General features: G+C 35.7%; 1 protein-coding gene across 1 annotated transcript; it reads left to right on the plus strand.

Annotated features, from left to right (window-relative positions):
* Window positions 1-9,615: 9,615 nt before the first annotated feature.
* On the plus strand, window positions 9,616-15,550 carry LOC131940303 (dnaJ homolog subfamily C member 27-like). Its single transcript, XM_059298954.1, has 8 exons — window positions 9,616-9,775; window positions 10,732-10,883; window positions 11,394-11,476; window positions 11,844-11,913; window positions 12,889-13,053; window positions 13,787-13,903; window positions 14,673-14,833; window positions 15,200-15,550. Exons 2-8 carry the CDS (start codon window positions 10,803-10,805, stop codon window positions 15,327-15,329), a joined length of 807 nt encoding a protein of 268 aa, XP_059154937.1. The 5' UTR covers window positions 9,616-9,775; window positions 10,732-10,802; the 3' UTR covers window positions 15,330-15,550.
* Window positions 15,551-22,744: the final 7,194 nt, after the last annotated feature.

Genomic DNA, 22,744 nt, shown 5'->3' on the forward strand with positions numbered 1-22,744 from the left:
ATCCGACCAGACCGTTCTATTAATAATGCTTGAGGCGAATCCTGAATATTATCCTTATATTTTGAGATTTTCGCTGGCTAAGCCTCCCTCATTGGGGCGTTCGGTTGGTGATGATGTGGGTAAAAGTCGGCTAAAAATAACATGACGTCTTGTATAAGTATAATATGAACGACCCAAAAGTGATTGGTCGTTTAGAGAAACTCGCTAAGATCGTCGCAGATTTCTCATCGAAGACATTTAAGAACGGCACGCTGCCAACCAAGGGATGTAGAGTGAGGGGGGGGGGGGGGGGGTGTGAATGGGTGAGAGAAGCAGGGAGGTAACAAAGACAATGGCTGGGGCATATCAAGAATGGACTAGATTGTCCCTTGCTTAATAAGTTAAAGCGGGAGAATACTGTAAAGGATGGCAAAGAATTATGCAAAGTTAACTGTTGTGCTCCATCGACCCTCCTGGGGTATCGGGGAAAATAGAAAAACCTAGATAGAATAATTATAGGGTTAATAGCAAAACAGAGGCGTAGCTACCCTTCCCGGCGCCCGGGGACAAACTTTTCGATTTGCACCCCCCCTCGAGATTTCCATTTGCACCCCCCCCCCTCCTCAAACTTTCGATTTGCACCCCCCCCCCCTCGAGATTTCCATTTGCACCCTCCCCCCCTTAAACTTTCGATTTGCACCCCCCTCAACCTTTCAATTTATTTTTCCAACCCATTTTGGCGCCCCCTAAGGTCGGCGCCCGGGGACATATGTCCCCCCCCCCCCCCCGCCCCCCCCCCCCCCCCCCTCGCTACGCTACTGTAGCGAAATAAATCAATTTCAATCATTAAAAATTACACGCAGCTATTAACATGTGTACACGTTTTAATTTGTTAATTTGATACAACTGTTGGGAGGATAATCTTTTAAAGCAATTTTTAGCTTTCGTTAATCTAATTGAAGAAAACATTAAGCAGTATCTACATGTCTCAGCACTGACGGAGAGAGAAAGAGGGGGGAGAGAGAGAGAGAGAGAGGGGGAGAGAGAGAGAGAGAAAAAGAGATATATAGATAGATAGATAGAAAGAGAGAAAGAGAGAGAGAGATAAAAAAAAGGTAAGAAGAAAACAAGTAATGTGGGAAGAAAGATTCGTACTCAGGTAACTGGAGATTAATACAATGATACAGCCAGTACAAAAACGTAATATTTTAATTATCTGGCGGGAGTCACGTGACGCAAGCTCTCTACAGGTTTGTGTGGGCCACGTGGTACGGCGCGTGGTGGCTGGGTGTGAGGTGGTAAATGATAAATGGTTTTTAAACTGGTAATTTGTAAAAGTGGTTTTTAAGTGGGAAATTGTAAAAGTGGTTTTTGAGTGGGAAATTGTAAAAGTAGTTTTTTAAGTGGGAAATTGTAAAAGTGGTTTTTAAGTGGGAAATTGTAAAAGTGGTTTTTGAGTGGGAAATTGTAAAAGTAGTTTTTTTAAGTGGGAAATTGTAAAAGTGGTTTTTAAGTGGGAAATTGTAAAAGTGGTTTTTAAGTGGGAAATTGTAAAAGTGGTTTTTAAGTGGGAAATTGTAAAAGTGGTTTTTATGTGGGAAATTGTAAAAGTGGTTTTTAAGTGGGAAATTGTAAAAGTGGTTTTTTAAGTGGTAAATGTAAGAATATTGTGAGTGTAGGGTATGGCAAGTTGATTAAAAAATAAAAGTGTGGTTTTTTAAAGTGGTAAATGGTAAAGCGTTTGAAGTTTTAAATATAAGAATAGTATGGGGTATGGTTGGTTGATTACAAAATAAAGGGTGTGTTTTTTAAGTGGTTGGCTGTATGATAGAGTGGTGGTAAAAATCCTGATTGCGCCAGTCTTAACTTGGGTTTCTTAAAGTGGTAAATGGGTTGACATTTCCGTTTAGGAAAGGGTGCAAATCTACATCATTAGATTCTATATTCTATGCAAAGATATTTATTCGAAAGGGAGTGTGGTGTTCTTATAGTGGTAAAAATAATTGGATGGATTGGCGTTTGGGGGATTGCTTATATAACAGTCGGCATAATTCGTGAATCTACTCCAATTTACCTGTAACTTAAAAAAAAATTGTAAAAGTTTTTTTCTAATGTAATAAATAACGGAAGGTGTAGATGCGTGTGCGGCAACGTGATCGAGTAGATAGTGGGTTTGGTCGTGTGCCATACACTCAAAGGCATGGGTTCAAATGCCAGCTGATATAAAAAAAATCTGCTATTTTTTATTTATTTTTTTTATTTTTTTTTTAAGGTCACCAAGATCGTTTTTCTAAACAACCGCTCTCTTGGGGAATAAAATTTCTGGTATATGATTATGGTCGTATGTTTAGGTTTAAAGTAGAACTAGATGTTGTGGCCGAGATCTTCGCATACTTTATTAAATGAAACAAAGTGCTGTTATATATATATATATATATATATATATATATATATATATATATATATATATATATATATATATATATATATATATATATATATATATATATATATATATGTGTGTATGTATGTGTGTGTGTGCGAGTGTGCGTGTGTGTGCAGAGCCGTTGCCAGGTTATTTAGCGCCCTAGGCAAAACGCCCCCTTTCACGCGAATTAATGATTAAAACATATGTATAAGAAAACACTTAATTAAAAGTGACATATTAATTTCTTATCAATTGCATACACGTTATAAGCAGACATCAAAATCAAATTTTACTTGTCTCCTTCGTGTCAAAAGTTTCTACTAACTCCTTCAATTCCAGTTTGCAAACGTAATCACATTTTATTGAAATTGTTGCTAACCCCTCCCCCCTCCCGGGAGAAAAAAGTCTGGAAAAAAACACAAAAAAAGTTCTTGTAGTGTTCGACTCTGCAGTCCTTCCAAGATGTGTTCCAAAACGGAACATACCTGTTTTAAGCTTGACTGTCTTTAGTTATAACTGTAAAATTTCTATATGGTGTGATTATGTAACTATTTTTTTTTGTTTTTGAAAATTAAAAGGTTATAAATGTTATAGATTCCAACCTAAAATTGTTATATATGAATCCTTTAGGAGAGGGTGAAAAATATGAAAGGACAATTAATTAGATGTTTAATTTACGACTAAGACTGTATGTCTACTAACATTAAGTATTGCATTCTACAATGGCTACTGATGTATTTGTTTTTTCAACTTGATAATGCTAAAAAACCTACCAAACTATTTTGTTTAGAAATTAAGCTCTGTATAATTTTTACAAAAGGTGAAGGAATTTGAAATGAATGTAAAATTAAGCAACGAATTATCTCCCATTTTGAAATCCAAACACCAAAATTTGTATTCAAGGGAAATAACTTTCACAAAAATAACTAAACTAACCAAGTGTAGCTAAGACATGTTTGAAATACATAATAAAACGATTTATATTTCATTACGTAATAATTGTAACAAATTATTTATATTATCTATGTCAACTTTTAAAAACAATATATTTTACGTATTGATTACTAAACTGTAGGTTTTGTTTAAAAGTCTAAAAATGGTAGCTTTATTATAACATATTTCTATCCATTTCTGATGAGATACATTCAACTGCTTGTCTAGTTACATGTTTTCGAAAAATTTTGGATCCCCTAATTCAGGGGTCGGCAACCTGCGGCTCGCGAGCCGCATGCGACCCTTTTGATGTCAAGTTGCGGCTCTTCAGCTCGGTGCAAAAATATTTATAATTATTTTATTTTATTTTTTCAAACTCATAAAAACATTGTTCTGCAACAACAACGATATAATCATAAACATAAACAAGTAACACTCACTATTCTATTAAACTATTTAGTTACTCAATATTTCGATGTACTTCCTATTAAATTGTCCATCCCGAATTGAAACATTCAACTTCATGGTGGATATCATAAAGAAAATAAACGAGCTAAATGTAAAGCTGAAAGGAAGGGCAAACCCAGCCTATACCTTGCTTGAAGAAGTGGATTGTTTCGAAAAAAAATTTTTTTAGTAAAGACATGGTGAGCGGTAAATTACTTAATTACGAAAAATCTGAAAAATAAAATATCGTGATGAAACCAATTCTATTATTAACATGAAAAACCTCAGCATTACTATAAACAAAATGAAGAATGTTTTCACTGAGAGATTTGAGCAACTCAGAAGAAATGCCAGTACACTGACGTTTATAGTAGACACTTTCAACACAAAAACAAATAAGATTATTTCATATATTTAAAGATATTTATTTTAAATTATATATATATATATATATATATATATATATATATATATATATATATATATATATATATATATATATATATATATATATATATATATATATATATATATATATATATACATACATATATATATATATGATATATATTCAAAGATCATACTAATGACATAACAATGTTTTGTGGCTCTTTAAAAACTGGGGGAAAACTTTGTAAATTGTAACTTTTGGCTCTTCCCGTCTCAAAAGGTTGCCGACCTCTGCCCTAATTAAAGGGACGTCTTTCAAAAAGTCAACACGGGTAACTAAAACAGGCGTCGGCAACCTACGGCTCGCGAGCCGTAGGCCCTATGCGGCTCATTTGATGTCAAGATGTGGCTCTTCAGCTCAGAGGCGTAGCGACCCTTCCCGGCGCCCGGGGACATACTTTCAATTTGGCGCCCCCCTAGGGAGCAAATTTTCGATTTGCACCCCCCCCCTCAAACTTTCGATTTGCACCCCCTCCCTCGAACTTTTCATTTGCACCCCCACCCTCAAACTTTCGATTTGCACCCCCACCCCCCTCGAACTTTTCATTTGCACCCCCCCCCTCAAACTTTCAATTTGGCGCCCCCACTAAGGTCGGCGCCCGGGGGACATATGTCCCCCCCGCCCCCCCCCCCCCCCCCCCCCCCCCCCCCCCCCCCCCGCTACGCCTCTGCTTCAGCTCCATGCACATTTATCAATAATTATTTTTATTTTCAAAACTCATAAAAATATTGTTCTGCAAAACTCGGTAATGAAAGATACAATAATAAATATAAACAATAAACACTCACTATTCTATTAGAATATTTAGTTACTCCCCATTTCAATGTAGGCCTACTTCCTTGTTTACTAAAACTGAATTATTTTTTAAATGTAAACAATGCCTAATCTTGGATCATATTCATCAGTGCACGCGTTTACCCTACACTACCGCCCAGCACGGCTCTGAGTGTAAGTTATCCACTCACCGTAATATCACCGTTAATCAATCACCGCCTAAGTGTCAGGGGCGGAAAGTCTCGCTTTTGTGAACCCCATTACACTATCCCAGGGGCGCCGCGTACGGCCCTTAGCTCGGTTTACTTATCAATGTCGTGTGCCGCATTATTAATATTGTAGGGCGCTCCTTAAAACTAACGTAGGCGCGTAGTGCTCGGGGATAGCACTAGGCGCCAAAATCGTACCGTGCAGAGATTACGGAGGATACAACCTGATCAGAGGCGTAGCGACCCTCCTCCCGGCGCCCGGGGACAAACTCGATTTGCAACCCCCCCGTGGAACTTTTCATTTGCACCCCCCCAAACTTTCGTTTTACCACCCACCCCCCTCGAACTTTTCATTTGCACCCCCTCAAACTTTCAATTTGGCGCCCCCCCCCCTAAGGTCGGCTCCCGGAGAACATATGTCCCCCACCCACCCCCGCCCCCCCACCCCCGCCCCCCCCCCCCCTCGCTACGCCTCTGCACCTGATTCAATTAAGTGAGCGACTTTAGCCATTTTATCCATAGCCCATTAGATGTTTGAATGAACGTAGGCGCCATAGTGCTCGCATGTGTGGCCCGGGGCTCTGGGGTCGCGCAATCGACGAGGCGGCCTGTTGCAGTTTTACCGCTGAATATAATGGTATCCCTTACCAGTGGCGTAGCGAGGTCGGGTGTCGCCCCGGTGCGGCACTTATTGTTGTCACCCCCCCCCCCCACCCCCAGGAGGTGTAGCGACCCTTCCCGGGGACAAACTTTCAAATTTTCGATTTGCATCCCCCCCCCCACCCTCAAACTTTCGATTAGCACCCCCCCCCCCCCTCAAGTTTTTCTCTATATATTTTGCTATTTTTTGCCTTGGTGTCACCCCCCTAAATGGTGTCACCCGGTGCGGTCCGCACCCCCCGCCCCCCCCCCTCGCTACGCCCCTGTCCCTTCCCCATTATACTGGACGCCCGTTAAGGATGCCAAGTGCTAACATAGCCGCACTGGAACTCTGGGCGCCAAACCGTTTAACCTCCAACCTTAACATCAATGACCAACCATCAATGTTTAACCCTACAACCCTTACATCAATGTTTAAAACATCCAACCCTTAACATCAATGACCAACAATCAACGTTTAACCTACAACCCTTACATCAATGTTTAACATCCAACCCTTACATCAGTGGACCAACCATCAATGTTTAACCTACAACCCTTACATTAATGTTTAACATCCAACCCTTACATCAATGACCAACCATCAATGTTTAACCTACAACCCTTACATCAATGTTTTAACATCCAACCCTTACATCAATGACCAACCATCAATGTTAACCTACAACCCTTACATTAATGTTTAACATCCAACCCTTACATCAATGACCAACCATCAATGTTTAACCTACAACCTCTAACATCAATGACCAACCACCCTGTCCCACAACACGACCGCTCTCGTCGCTAAATATTTTATTCATTTTCTCTCCTCTAGCCGTCTGCAGGTGACGTCACTATAACGACGAGTGGAGATAATGTTGACGTCTATTCTCCCACCCGCTGGGAAGCGTATATCATCATCCGGACGCCGTAAAGATTACACGCTGAAAATAGGTAACACAGCCAACCCCCACTTCCATTAAAACCCCCACAGTCAGCGCCTCTAGTTGAGCTACAACCCGAATCATGACCACCAACCGGCTACCACCACCACTAAATCACCACCAGCGTTTCACCATATAACCACCACCATTTTACCGCCATCATGCAACAACACTATATCACAAATACTCAGTGTTTCTTCCAGACTTTTTTCTCCGGGGGGGGGGGGGGGCACTTGAAATTTTCGGGGGGGGGGGGGGGGCTGACACTGTTAAAAGTATATATTTTCTATATCAATTATATACATTTCATTTCGTTCGGGGGGGGGGGGGGGGGGGGGGGGCGGTAGAATTTTTTCGCCTCCCCCCCCCCCCCCCCCCCGAAGAGATGCCTGGAAGAAACTCTGCAACTACTAGATCACCATGACCATATCACTACCACAAAACCACCACCACTACACCACCATCACAAAATGATTATAAATGATAACTAGAAAATGATGGTTAAACATTTCTAGCTATATTTAGCATCACCAGAAAATTATCTTCAATCCATAAGTTTTTATTATGTAATTTTCATTTACTTAATTTTGTTTTATTTTATTTTTATTTTATTTTTTAAATTTTATTATTTTTAATTCTATATCTATGTCGAAATTTCAATATTTAGATTAGGGGTCTCCAAACTTTTCAGTTCGGGGGCCAGTTTCTTCCAGACATGTCTTTGATTTTTTCTGGGCAAAGTTCCTCAGCCATCACCAACAAACGTTTTTTTCAGTGGACAAAAAGATCTCCGCGGGCCGGATGAGAGGACCTCGCGGGCCGCATCCGGCCCGCGGGCCGTAGTTTGGAGACCCCTGTTTTAGATGATGAATTCAGCCTCATTTAGCGTACTCTGATCCAACTCCACTATTTACAGTTTAGCCTATTACACCTTTTGGACTAAGTGTGGTTGGAGCATAAAAAAAAAACTACAACAGTATCTTCATTCACGTTACTCATAAAATAAGAATGTGCAATTTTAAATATTAATCCAACCTGTTTTAAGTCTATTTATATGATCAGAAATTGTAACCTATGGTTTATCATTCACCTCTTAAGTGGTTTTTATCTTTTTATAATTTTAAATTAAGTTAAAGAAATGAAAAAAAAAAAATTCAGCTGCCGACGAGGAAACCAAAATAATCACAACTTTAGGAGCAAACCCACTTCAGTTATCGCCCCTGTCTTTACGGATGTTTTCAGGCCATCGCTCACTGCCGCTATTTTTATGTTCTGTATCAATGGAGGGAGATAATTCTCGTATGTAGGTGTCTAAAAACTGGGTTTCCTTCCTTGGTTATGGAGATTATTTATAACGAGAAAAATGGCCCGTTGAGGAAGGATACACCGGGCGCTAGCTTGATAGTGCTGTCTCTTTTCTCTAAACTAAAACCAACCCACCCCCCCCCCACACACCACCCCCACCCCACCCCACCCCCACACACCACCCCCCACCCCCACCCCCCACCCCCCACACACACCACCCCCTCCACACACCGCACCCCCACACACACCACCCCCCCCCACCCCTCCACCCCCCCCCCCACCCCTCCACCCCCCCCCCCCCAAAAAAAAAACATGCCTACCGTCCCATTCAACGAAATATAATTATATACTTTTTCCAGTGTCCGCCCCTTCCCCGAAAATTCTACCCCCGCCCCCGAAAATTTCAAGTACCCCCACCCCTCTCTGGGGAGGAAAAAGTCTAAACTAAAACCACCCCACCCCCCACACACACCACCCCCCCCACCCCCCCCCCCCCACCCCCCCCCCCCCCCCCCAAAAAAAAAACATGTCTACCGTCCCATTCAACGAAATATAATTATATACTTTTTCCAGTGTCCGCCCCCTCCCCGAGGGGGGGGGGGGGGGCTCAGACGTTCTTACGCGGGGGGTGGGGCTTCGCCCCTACCCGAAGAATTGTATGCAAGAAACTCTTCACGCAAACCATTAAGATTAGACAACATTTCCTTTTTATTCAATGTTAACGCGAAAATCAATGACGTCATATAACTTTGAGCACTCTCTGGGTTTGAGATTATTTTCTACTCTGTGCGCTAAATGTGTCGACGTCATACTTCGTTTTTCGAAATACTATGCATGTTTTTATTTTCTTTGTGTTTTCTCTAGAGCGTACTTGTCAGATAGATAGATAGACAGACAGCGAAACTATTAGTATTAATAATTACACACACGCATATATATAAATAAATAAATAGGCCTATATATATATATATATATAAATAAATAAATAGGCCTATATATATATATATATATATATATATATATATATATATATATATATATATATATATATATATATATATATATATATATATATATATGCCTATACACGAATGCGATCATAATGGTATTTGGTTCCGCATTCCCCGGTTATTGAATCAGATCAATAGATTATTTCTAACTGCCAATTTTAAATTTTCCTTGTAATAAAATGTCACGCACATAGTTTGTTTAGTCACTAGTATCGCTCCTACTGTCATCTTTTGTTTTATTGGTCATCGCAATGGAGAATGAAATTAAAATAGCTCTACGCATACATACGCCTAGTCTTAGTTTAGACTTTTTGGATAGAATGGATAGAATAGGTGTGTTATACTGCTCGATACTATATGTTTACTTGTATTAAATTTTTAAATAGACCTTAATATTTTGGATGTAATTACGATATTTCACCCTACCAACCATTAAGTATTTTTGGTCAATATTTATAGAGGTTTTCATTTGCTCCGGTCCCAGTATGTTTACATGTGGCGGATATGCATTTTTTCCATCGATATCAAAGTATATTACAAGTACATTAGTAGATCTACAAGTGTTAAAACTAAACCATTTTCAAAACTAATTTAGGGTACATTTTTTTAATAAAAAAAATATGAGACTTAAATATGTAATCTAGCAAATAAACGTAAGTATTGTATTATTATTATAGTCTAAAGACTAAAGTCAGTAAAAGTAAAGTAAAGTTAGTCTGACTCTAAACTATTCTAAAACAAAAATTACTTAAATTTAAATTATAAATTGCTTTAAATTAGTTACTAGAGATCTAGTAGTTAAGTTAGTAGTAGTAGACTAGCAGAATTCACTAGAATCTAGATTAATCTAGCTAGAATGACTAGACTAGATGTCCACTAGAATAAAGTCACTAGATCTAGAATAGATGATCAGTTCAGTACTGAACTGAGAACTGACTACTGTCTACTGATCAGTACTGAGTGAGGAGTACTGAGTCTGAGTTATGTATGTGCTGAGGCCTGTTCACATTTATCATTTACTTACTAAGTTAATAATGATGGTTGATGGTACTACTTTTTACTACTGTACTACTTGTTTGTACTGAGGCAGACCTATTAATTTAATTTTTAAACTAGGCTCTGGCTTATGCCCTATTAATCTATTATACCTACTAAAAATTAGTAAAAAATTAATAACTAACTAGAATCTATAACTTTCTTTCATTTCTTCTTAAGTCACTTAACTTTAACTTAAGTATATTAATATTATTAACTAGCCTATTTACTAATAACTACTGTGGTACCATTTATTATTAATAAATAACTACTGACTAAAACAGGCCTAGAATAGGCTCAGGCCTTTTTATTTTTTTTACTTAGGCCTACTAGATCTAGATCTATCAGTTTCATTGTCAATGATTTTTTTTTTAAAATTGTGACTGTGACTATCTCAATACTTAATACAAAAGTTCAAATCATACAAATCTAATCATATCATTTTTACTTTTTATGCCTTAATTGTGCCTTGATGGGTCACTGAAGATATTGTTCTTTCTTCTTCTCCACATTTAATTATGAAACCTATTTTAATTTTCAACATTTGGCCTAATCCTGTTCATTAAATTTTTAGGAAAATGATTTTGACAGGAAAGAGATTCTAGTTAAAATTTCATCTATTCTGGTTGGTGTAACAATCTAACAATGTCGCAAAGTACAAAGATGAAAGGCAAGTCTCCCCTGAGGATAAAAATAATTAGCATGGGGAATGCTGAAGTTGGAAAGGTAAGTAATCTTATTTACCACAGAGTTTTCATCATGCTCTTTTGTTATTTAATGGTTTGATAATACAGCTAAACATAAGGTAGAGAAGAGAAATCTGCATTGTCTAGATACATCTATTTAAATAATAAACATCATAGCTGGAAAAATGAAATTTAATGAACAGGTGAAATTTTTATGTATAAGTGTAAGGCTAAGTAAAAATTCAAACATTGTTTCATTAGAAAGTTTAGTTTATCTGAAACAAAGCTACATCCCTGTATTTGAATGGAAGTTACATTGTGCACATATTGAAGGGCATATGCAGTTAATTGGAGTTGTATGTTAAAGATCCTCATATTGTACAATCATTTAATTGTCTTCAAAGTCAGCTGTCAAAGTTCATAATTTGCCAAGTAGAATAAAATTGTTTGATGTTTCTAGAGAAATGTTTACTTTAAAGATGTAAAAAAAATAATTTTAAATTCTACTATGCACCATTGATTTTAAAAATAGTTTTATTTTTTACTCTAGAGCTGCATCATTAAAAGATACTGCGAAAAGAGATTTGTCAATAAATATTTGGCCACAATTGGAATAGATTATGGTGTTACAAAGTAAGATTGCTTTGATTGGTTTTCTAATATGTTTTTAAGGCAAAAAAGTGTCAATCTATAACAATAATATGTTATTTCTTCTGTAGCCTATAACTTTACACATTTTAAAAAAGTTTAAAACAAAAATTTAGAAATTAGCTGTAAAAGCCTGTCTGTAAAAGTGTATTCATATAACTTACATTTGTTAATCACAAACTTCATATAAAATACCATTATATTTTTATCGTTTAGAATTTCTTTCAATTATTATCTTTTAGAATGCCTCTAAATTGTTATATTTTAGATTATGGCTAAATTAACTCTTGAAGTCTCTCTAATTTTTTTATTTTTTGTGAATATTAAATGCAACAACATTTTTATCACTTAGGGTCTCACTGAAGGACAGAGATATAAAAGTGAATATTTTTGACATGGCTGGACACCCCATTTTTTATGAGGTTAGTGTAAAAGTTTTAAAGTGTTTTCCTCCTGTTCCTGTGGACTTTCATAATTTTATTGGAATATGGTCATTATTTAGTAAGTCCATCATAGTACAGCATGATCTGGTGGTAGAGCATGACACTGTGATAGTGAAAGACTGAAGTTCGGCTCCTCGGTTTTAAGCATTTGGGCACTTGTGGTTTTACACAATCCTACTTAACTCTAGGGGTCGGAGTGGTCTAGACTGCTAACCCGTAAGTCTCGAGTTTGAATCCGGGTTCAAGTCAGTAGGCCGTCCTTGAGTCCACCCAACTCTGATGGGTAAATGGGTACCTAACTGAGGTCACAGAAACAAGTGAACTCTACTTCACTTTCCCTATAGACCATCAGGTTTGAAAAGGGAACTTTTTACTTTTTACTAATCTCTAGTTAGGTTAAAGTAAAGGTGGCTGGGCATAGTGAAAAGCAAACCATGTCTTTGTATACACCTGTCACCTGTAACCAAATGCAGTCAACACTATCTACCTTGGTGACCATTCTGTTGTTTGCTATTTGTTTATGTCCAATGTGAGTATATGGGGGCTGTGTGGTCAAGTGTTAGAGAGGGCAAGCACCTACCCAAAAATCTCAGGTTTGATTATAGGACTTGCCTTCTGACATGCTTGTGTCCACATAGCTCAGGTACATATTTGGCAAGTTAAGGATAGTAAAGGCAGCTAGGTATAAAACTGACAGTCATAAAAACAGGTAAACTCTACTTCACCTTCCAAGTATAGTCCATGATTCCACCAGCTGACTGGGAAGTAAAGTCTATTGAGCATAACAATGTCCACACCGTCCCTTCACATGCTCAGGTCACATAAACATATATACTCTATCTCCACTGCTCTATTGACTATACAATATGACAGTCTCTTTTTTAAACTGCACACAGTAACAAACACGTTGGACATAATTTATTCCATGAAATGTCCACTCTATGTTTTGTGAAGGTCCGGAATGAGTTTTATAAAGACACACAAGGTGCAATATTGGTGTATGACGTCAGCGACAAGGCCAGTTTCACGTCACTGGACTACTGGATGGAGGAGCTGACCAATGAGATTGGAAACAAATCCGAGCTGGACAGCATTGTGGTCTGTGTCTGTGGAAACAAGGTTGGTAGCTTTCATTAATTCAGTTAATTAATTATCAATTTGGATGTTTTGGATTAATTATCAATTTGAACTGCCCTTGAGTCCACCAAGCTCGGATGGGTACCTAACTCACGTTAAGGTAAGTAAAGGTGGCTGGGCATAGTGCTGACCACACTATCCCTTCATATCCCTTCATATGCAGGGATCACAGAAACATGTGAACTCTACTTCACTTGCCCCGTAGATGGTCAGGTTTGAAAGGGAACTTTACTTATTTGGATGTTCCTTTACATGTGTTTTAGTATTATTGTGTCATGGTACATTGTGGTTAAATAGTAGAGTTTAGTATTGTACACTGGATGGATGAGACAAAGAACAACCTAGTTAAGTATATCTGCCACTATTTAAATGAAACTCATTCTAAAAGGCTACTATGTGTACCTGGCTATTTGGTACAATATCACAGAACTCACTCAGTTCTACTGAGTATCTGGCATGTCTCTAGAAATTCACTGACCCACCCAGCTCTAAATGTTACCATTCTATGTCTCTAGAACTTGTATGAGTACATCCAGCTCTAATTGGTACCTGGCAAGTATTTATGAATCAACCCATTTCTGATTGGTACCCAGCAAAACTCATGATAAACTCAGGACTTAAGTGTCCTTTCAATCTCATTTATATGTTACATAAATTTTCACACTTTAACAAGATACATGCATGACATTAATTTTTTTAAATTAAATTTCGCTAGACTGACCTAAAGAGGCAAGTGGATGAATCAGAAGGACAGCTGTGGGCGGACGCCAGGGGCTTTCATTTCTTTGAGACATCAGCTTTAACAGGGGAGGGAATCAGTAATTTATTTCAGGTAAAAGGGACATCACCCACGGATATTTTTTTAATATACAAGTAATTAAAAGTGCTGAATCTGATACATTTGGTATTCCATTTATATCATTTACTGAATTATTTTCAACGAGCCGGCCCGCGGCATAACATACGCCGCTATTTAGTTGTTTCTAATTTTCAATAATTCATAATTTGTGAATTCGACAGTACCAACGCTGACACCGAAAATATTTCTTTAAAACACTATAAGTAGCTCGTTAAGGACCATAACCCCCCCCCCTTCCTTCCCCCCCCCCTCCCCCCCTACGTTTAAAATCGTTGGCTCTGCTTGTAAACATTTAGAGTGAACACAGCTCACTAAAACCATGTAGGGGTGGGGAGGTAGGGAGAGCGTTTGCAGCTTGTTTTCTAACGGCTCGAAGAAGAGAATTATATATATAGATTATTAGGTTTCTAAAAAAAAATATTTATAGCATGCATACTCTTATTTACAACACGAAAGTTTGCAACATAAATTACCTCAAAATCAGACGGTCTATAAAGTCTCAAGTTCCAACCCTCTGGCAAATAAGGCTCGATCCCTTCAAACTAAAAATTAAGAACAAAGAAGAAGAAGATGGTCTATTTAAGTATGGAAAATAAAACTTTTAAACAGAAATTTATAAAATAAAACACTCCCCCACTTTAAGAATGATTGAAGCATTCTCTGACAGAAATGATTGAAACAATGTTTTCTGAAAGCAAACATTGAAACATTGTTCTAGACAGTTTGGTTTTTCTTACCACAGGTTTTGTTTGAAGGAGTGGTTAGGACGTGTGAGAACGGAGGCCGACGTGAGCCAACCACAACACAGCTGGGGTACACCAAGGAGCAGATTGAGGCCATACAGAGGTTGAAAAATGCCAAGAATGATTACGAGAGGCTGGGTCTCATCCAAGGGGCGACAAAGTAAGTTATTCAACAAAATAAGTCAGTCAACAAAGTAAGTTGGTCAACAAAGTAAGTTTGTCAAGTAAGTTAGTCAACAGAGTTAGTCAAGAAAGTTAGTCAAGTAAGTTAGTCAAGAAAATAAGTTAGTCAACAGAGTTAGTCAAGAAAGCTAGTCAAGTAAGTTAGTCAAGAAAATAAGTTAGTCAACAGAGATAGTCAAGAAAGTTAGTCAACAAAGTAAGTTAGTCAACAAAGTAAGTGAATCAGCAAGGTAAATTTAAAACAACAATTAAAACAAACAACTGCATTAACTTACATTTAGAAACTTTAACCAACAAAACATCCCCCCCCCCCCCCTCCCCACCCCCTCAACCCACCCCACAGGGATGACGTCAACAGAGCCTACAGAAAACTGGCAGTTCTCCTCCACCCTGACAAGAGCGTTGCCCCCGGCAGCGAAGACGCCTTCAAGCTCCTGGTCTCAGCCCGGACTGCTCTGTTGAAAAGATGCTGATGTGCTCTCTTACTTCACAATGATGCTGCTGATGTTCTCTTTCTTCACAGTGATGTTGTGAGACCTGGGCTGCATTGGTCAGGCTTTACTACTTGGCTGTCTTTTTAGATTGGAATCAGATGACATTAGAGTTTTCTTGGGGATAAAGTGATTGTGATATTACGCTACGCAGCCAGATCAATATGTCGACCTGTCTGACACGTCTCTGCTTATGTATTTTATATATACACACACATATATATATACATGTCTATATATATATATATATATATATATATATATATATATATATATATATATATGTATGTATGTATAGACATGTAGGCCTATATGTGTATATATATATATATATATATATATATATATATATATATATATATATATATATATATATATATATAGACATGTATATATATGTGTGTGTATATATAATTCTTCCTCACCTATAAAAATGGAAGCAATCAAATCTTTTCCACCACTGGCTTAAATATATGTAGCTTCTCCAATGTGTGGGTGTTTCAGGTTCATGCTGTTGCATAATTATCTTAACCCGAGTCATTAAGCATTATCCCCCTTGAAATATTATTTTTACCCAACTGTTAGTTTAGAAGTGTGTTCAACTTGAGGATCAGTTAACCCTAAAAAGGCTGAATTTGTCTGTTGATTTAAATAGAGCATCAATGAAATGTGTACACGTTTAAACAAATCCTGCTGAAACCATAGGTGACTTAAGGTTCAATTAACCCTATAATCGCTGTTTGAATTGTAGGATAACTGTCTTTAGATCCACATGATATTTACTTATCTCTACAATGTGCTATTACAAAACATCACAATAGGTGGTATAAGGTTAATGGTTATTTCAGAACATGATAGTAAATTGATAAAGTAACTCATGGGATTGTGTATTTTCATATTGATGTTGTTTAAAATAATGTTTATATATTTTTAATGTATAATTTATTTATATTCTATTTTTATAAAATATTTTTTACCTTTGTTGATACTGTAGCAATCAAATATAGGTAAAGAGGTAATGTATTGATTTGATTTGTGATATAAGTAGAATTTTGTTAGAGTTTACAATATGAGGTGTGAAATTCTACTTTTTTTCTGTGAACATTGTATGTTAGCCAGGATTGCTATGTATGTGAGGTGTTCATTCCTATGTGAACAGATATTGCTGTAAGGATTGTATTGTATGTAAGGTGTTTTTCCTAATATGTGAACTCAATATTAGTATTACCATATATGCAATGTAAGGTGTTATTTCCTAGTTTAATGTCAGTTTTGCTGTAAGGATTTTTTATGTATTTTAATTTTTGTGTGAACACAGTATTACTGCAAGGACTGCTATGTGTGAGGTTCAGAGAGTTTCTTTCAGGTAATTACCCCCCCATCCCCCAAATGAAATAGAAAAAGTATATTTGACGTCCATATATTTTCTGAACACTGGTGATCTTAAAGTTGAGCACTGTTTAACAGAAGTAGCTCATATGTGATTTAAAATGTTTTATCTTTATGCTTATTGTGTTGATTTGCTCTTTTGACTGACATATACATTATACATATCAAAAAGATAAGTAATAGGTAACTGTCAAGGAACATATTATTGGACTCCCAGCATGATGTATCTCTATTGCTATTCCAAAAGTCTGGAGCTCAAATCACAGACCCCAGGCTTTAGAAAGCTCTGAGTCCACCCAGCTAAAATGGGTACCTGATTCACATTAGGCAATGTAAAGGCACCTGGGCATAGTGGTGACCACAACACCCCTATATATGCCATGGTAAAAAAACACATAAACTCTACTTCACTTACCTAATGGATAGCCAGGTCAGGAAGAGTGACTTTACTTTTTATTGATGATGAATCTCAAAAAACATCACATTAATTTCATGCCTAATTGTTGGTTTAAGACTGTGTGTGTTTATCATATTTTTAAACTCGCATCAAATGAACTTTGTTTAATACACATATTTCCTGTAATTACTGTAAGATATAATTATGGACATATTTACATGTATCATGATATAGGGCCTGTACAGTGGCGGAACTAGAAAAAATGGGCCACCCCGCAAAAAATTTTTTGGGCCTCCCCCCATATATATATATATATATATATATATATATATATATATATATATATATATATATATATATATATATATATATATATATATATATATATATATATATAAACACACAATACGAACATAGGATACTCATTTCTAGCCTGACCGGGTTCAGAAAAAAGAAATTCAATTAAATCTTATCACAACAACATGTCATGTGTATGAGTGCATTGGTCTGTTTTGAAAATCTGTTTTCATTTATGTTTGCCTTAATACTGCTAATCATTAAGTCGGTCAAAAGTATATAAATCATGAAGCTTTGTATAAGTAATGGTGTCTCGTGTTATGTTTATTTTTATGTTTTTTTGTATGTATATTATTAATTTTAACTACACTTCATTTTTAAACTATACCATTGTTTAGTACTTTTTAAAAAATAATAATTAAGATAAGTAATTGTTATTTAATTTAATTATTACAAATCTATTAAAAGGAGCTTATGAGCAGCCCTATTTGACTATCTGAAAAAGGGAAATAATTTATTGAAGTGGTTTGAACGTTTGCCTATCTTTCACACTACAGCTTATGTGTATATTTTTAAAAAAATAATTATGCAACAGCATGTCTTAGCTACTATATAACATCACTAATGTATTAGATCTGTTTGTTGATTACAAAACCACTATCAAGGTGCCAGTGACGAAACTTATATATATATATATATATATATATATATATATATATATATATATATATATATATATATATATATATATATAACACTATCATTCGTGTATTTTTTTGAGACGTTTGCCTTGTTTTCTAGAACAGTGGTTATTAAATGTAAAAAATATCGGCACTTTATTTCTTGGATATTAGTTGTTGGAGCGCTATTTTGTCAACACTACCACCGATTCGAGTCAGCTTAGTTGTTGAGGCGCTATCTATTCGCTTCTTGTAAGGCTAAGAGCGGGAGGGGAGGTCTGAGAAAGGAACTTAAAAGGGACAACAAAGCGCCGATGTGCTTTTATCCATCAGTACCAAATTTGGGATGGTCTCAAAAAGCCGTCTTAATATCTAGCGGCCTCTCGCGCATTTTGATGTTTTTTCAAAATAATTTTGCTAACAACAGCGTGTTTGATTGTAGGAAAAAGAATATACAAGAACGTGGGATGGTGTCTATAGAATAAAGATACTCCAACCGCAGCTACAGTATTATTCTTTTTTTCAAAACAACTAGATCTATCAGGTCAAAAATGCAAGAAAATTAATTTTAACTATAAAAAAAATGATTATGGGCGGCTGTAGTTCCGCCCCTGGATCATTGTGTCCTAAATTTGATTAACTTTAATAATGTATTTAGTGTTAATATAACTAATGTTCAATTAATACGTGTACTAATTATAAAACGATTAATAATATAAAGACGAGTCTTACCTTCCTTGTTTGAATTAGATTCGTCAAACAAAATACTTCATCAGGTAAATGAACAACTACTGACTAGTGACTAGATCTAGTGTCTTTAACAAAATGTGCAGAAGTGGACAGTTTACAATTCAGTTGTTCATAAATGGTTCGTTAATCTATGCATTACATCTTATTGTAAGAGTAAGGGTGTGGTGAGGGGTAGAGGTGAGGGGGGGGGGATGAGGGGGAGGGGAGAGAGTTGGGAAGGTTCAAGGGAAGGGGACAAGAAAGCGCCGATGAACATCTACATCAATAGTGCCGACTTTTCCGGTCGTCTAGAAGACCAGGATAGTCGCCGCAACATTTCCCCAGCCCGATTTCAAAGCGTACCGGCACAGACAAACTTCAGACGCATCGCTAAAGGGAGATAACTTAAACTTTTACAAATTTATTGATACAGTTGTTAAATTGAAAATGAACGCAATTATAAATGTATGAGATCGAAATAAATAATTATATTTTTTTAGAATTCAGGCCAGTAGTTTAAACACGCAATCATAGATATGTATTTTAATAATGTAAACAATATGACGATGCTTTTTTGTTCTCCTAATCGACGTCACTAAAAAGAACGGTAGGCTACGTCTTTGAAGTTGTCTATATGTCTGGCGGTCTCTCGAGCTATAGTCTGTGCATTTTTTCTCAAAGACGTTTGCCGACTATCATGTTTGTTTGTAACTGTAGAAGAAAGATAACTCGAACTCCAACTAATTTTTTTTTTTTTTTTTAATTTAATTTTTTTTTTAATTTTTTTTTTTTACATTTTTTTTTAATTTTTTTTTTTTAAATAATTTAGCCAGGATTTTTGGGCCCCCAATCGGTCTGGGCCCCCCCGCATTGCGGGGTCTGGCGGCACTGTAGTTCCGCCCCTGGGCCTGTATATACATATATGTATATATTAGTATATATATATATATATATATATATATATATATATATATATGGCCCTATATTTAAAGTTTGGTTGAGCCTAATGAGTTAAATGTAATTGTCTTAGAATAAATGGCTATTTAATTTTCTGTTGAGTCTTTTTTTAATGGCAGTTAGTTAATTTCACTGTTTTGCTGCAACTCATGACACATTAGGTGGTCACTATCCAATTAATTAGCTTGATCAATTATTGCCACACAAAATATTTATTGCATTTGCTGCATGTTTGATGTAGTTTCCTGAATCTTTGACGGTGATTTTTAAAGCCTTGACTGCGTCTGAGCTATTTTATTTCTGCAGCCACTAACCTAAGCTTTTATATGGGGTAGCACTTTTTTTTTTAAAACTATTTTACCACACCTTCCAATCTGAACAACACAACCTCCCCCATACACACACACGCACACAGAAATGACGTCACTAAATATTCTACTATCACATCAAAATTGTAATTTTAAGTTTTTAACAGCGAAACCTGACTAAAATTATTTATCACGCTCGGGTAGAAATGCCTCCATCACAATTAACTTATAATTAAGTTTCGCGAGTCAACTCCGATTTCAACCTGATTTATTTTTGGATTTGCTTCCGCTGTTTAACCAAGAACAAACTACAAGGCAGCAGTTATTTGATTTTGAAGTTGTCTCTCCTAGATTGGTTGCTGCACCGGGTTCGAACTCGGGCCTCTTCGGTTTACCGTCCCGATCACGCCGACCCACAGGATTTCTTTATTAATTAGAAATTTTCTTTTTGAAATGTACAAAATTTCATCTTAAAAAACGCGAATTAACAGCAAAATTTCAGTTTCTGGCATTGCTTTTTCAAAATGCAAAAATATATAATCACGCTTTCTGAACCTGTATTTCTCTATAGAAGTGACGCTAAGTTAAAAGTTCGCCCTGGGCGCTAGTATGGGTCGTCACGCCCCTTGTAAACAAATAAACGTAATTAGAATGTCTACTAAATGAGCTAACTAATTAGTATTTCATGTAAACTTGTCCTCGGATTGTTGAAATCCTGTGTTGACGTCACTGACGATCCTACTCACCGTTGTTTGAATGGGGATCGATACCCAGCAACATGGAATCGACGCCAGCAACATAGAATCGATGCCAGCAACATGGAATCGATACTATGCAAACTTTAAAATCAGTAACTGGGGATGTGTTTGCTTCAGTGAGCAGCTCACCACGGTATTATTTCTTGAAGTCAACGTACGTCTATTGTTCATTTTTATGACTGCATTTTATTTTAATTGCTTTAATGAGTTAACTACTATTATTGCTAATATACTTGCATGTTAATAACGGGTTTACTTAATCACTAATTGTAACTAGGTTATAAAAAAATCCCTACAAATTACTAGTAGGATTATTTTACCTACTAATTGCTGATTTATGTTAAGATATTTTGTATTGAAAGCTACTAGTTTATTCTACCTAATGATTGCAAGTATAATTTCTGGTATTCTTTACCTACATATTGTTGCTCGTAGAACTTACTTTTGAATTGACAGTGTACATTACGTTCTATTTGCTAGAAAATTTTGTTTTTAGTTGTCAAAATTTGAGAAACGAGTAACCGGATTAGCGGATTTAACAGTTCGTAAAAAAGAACACCTTAAAAAGTTCCAACTGATTGTGCATAATAGCTATTTTATGACACCAAGAAAACTCGTTCCCGAAACATTCTGAGAGGAAGGAAAAATCAAACGAACTTGCAGTTGGAAACGTATTGAAAGTGGGAAAAGTGTGGGGACAAAAGTAAAACCAGGAAAAGGAAAAATAGTGACGAAAATTAAGGAAAGTAATAAAACATTATATTGATATAGTAGCATAAAAATTCAATTATGTTCAGTGAAGCTTAAGTTCCGTTAAGTTTCGAGATAAAGTGTAGCGCTAAGGGTGGAACGAGCAAGTAAATTAAAAAGATCCAAAGATCTCAGCTTTAATAGTGAAGCTCCCTCGACTATCTCCCCCCCCCCTGATTGGGACTACACATCCACCAACATCTTCTGAAACCTCAAGTCGACTTATTCTTTGAAGTAAATTCATTTTATAAAACCAGTTTATTTCTTTTAGGTAAATACATTATATAAAACCAGTTTTTTTCTTAAAGTTAAATATATTTTATAAAACCAGTTTATTTCTTTAAGGTAAATACATTTAATAAAGCCAGTTTATTTCTTTAAGTTAAATAAATTTTATAAAACCGGTTTATTTCTTTAAGTTAAATACATTTTAATAAAACTAGTTTATTTTTTAAGGTAAATACATTTTAATAAAACCACTTTATTTTTTTTAAATTAATACATTTTAATAAAATCAGTTAATTTTTTAAAATGTAAATACATTTTATAAAAACCAGTTTATTTCTTTAAGGTAAATACATTTTATAAACCTGATTATTTATTTGAGGTAAATACATTTTAATAAAACCAGTTTATTACTTTAAGGTAAATACATTTTATAAAAGCAGTTTATTTATTTAAGGTAAAAACAATTTAAAAAAACCAGTTTATTTCTTTAAGGTAAATACAATTTATAAAACCATTTTATTTCCTTAAAGTAAATACATTTTATAAAACCACTTTATTTATTTGAGGTAAATACATTTTATAAAACCAGTTTATTTTTAAGAGGTAAATACATTTTATAAAACCAGTTTATTTTTTTAAGGTAAATACATTTTAATAAAACCAGTTTGTTACTTTAAGGTAAATACATTTTAATAAAACTAGTCTATTTTTTAAGGTAAATACATTTTCTTAAAACCAGTTTATTTTTTCAAAGCAATAGTATTTTAAAAAACCAGTTTACTTCTTTAAGGTAAATACATTTTTTAAACCAGATTATTCATTTGAGGTAAATACATTTTAAAAACCAGTTTATTTCTTTAAGGTAAATACATTTTATGAAATCAGTTTATTTTTTAAAGTAAAT

Source organism: Physella acuta, unplaced genomic scaffold, assembly GCF_028476545.2.
Source record: "Physella acuta isolate Inbredline_101_S28 unplaced genomic scaffold, ASM2847654v3 ptg000315l, whole genome shotgun sequence".
Taxonomy (NCBI): domain Eukaryota; kingdom Metazoa; phylum Mollusca; class Gastropoda; family Physidae; genus Physella; species Physella acuta.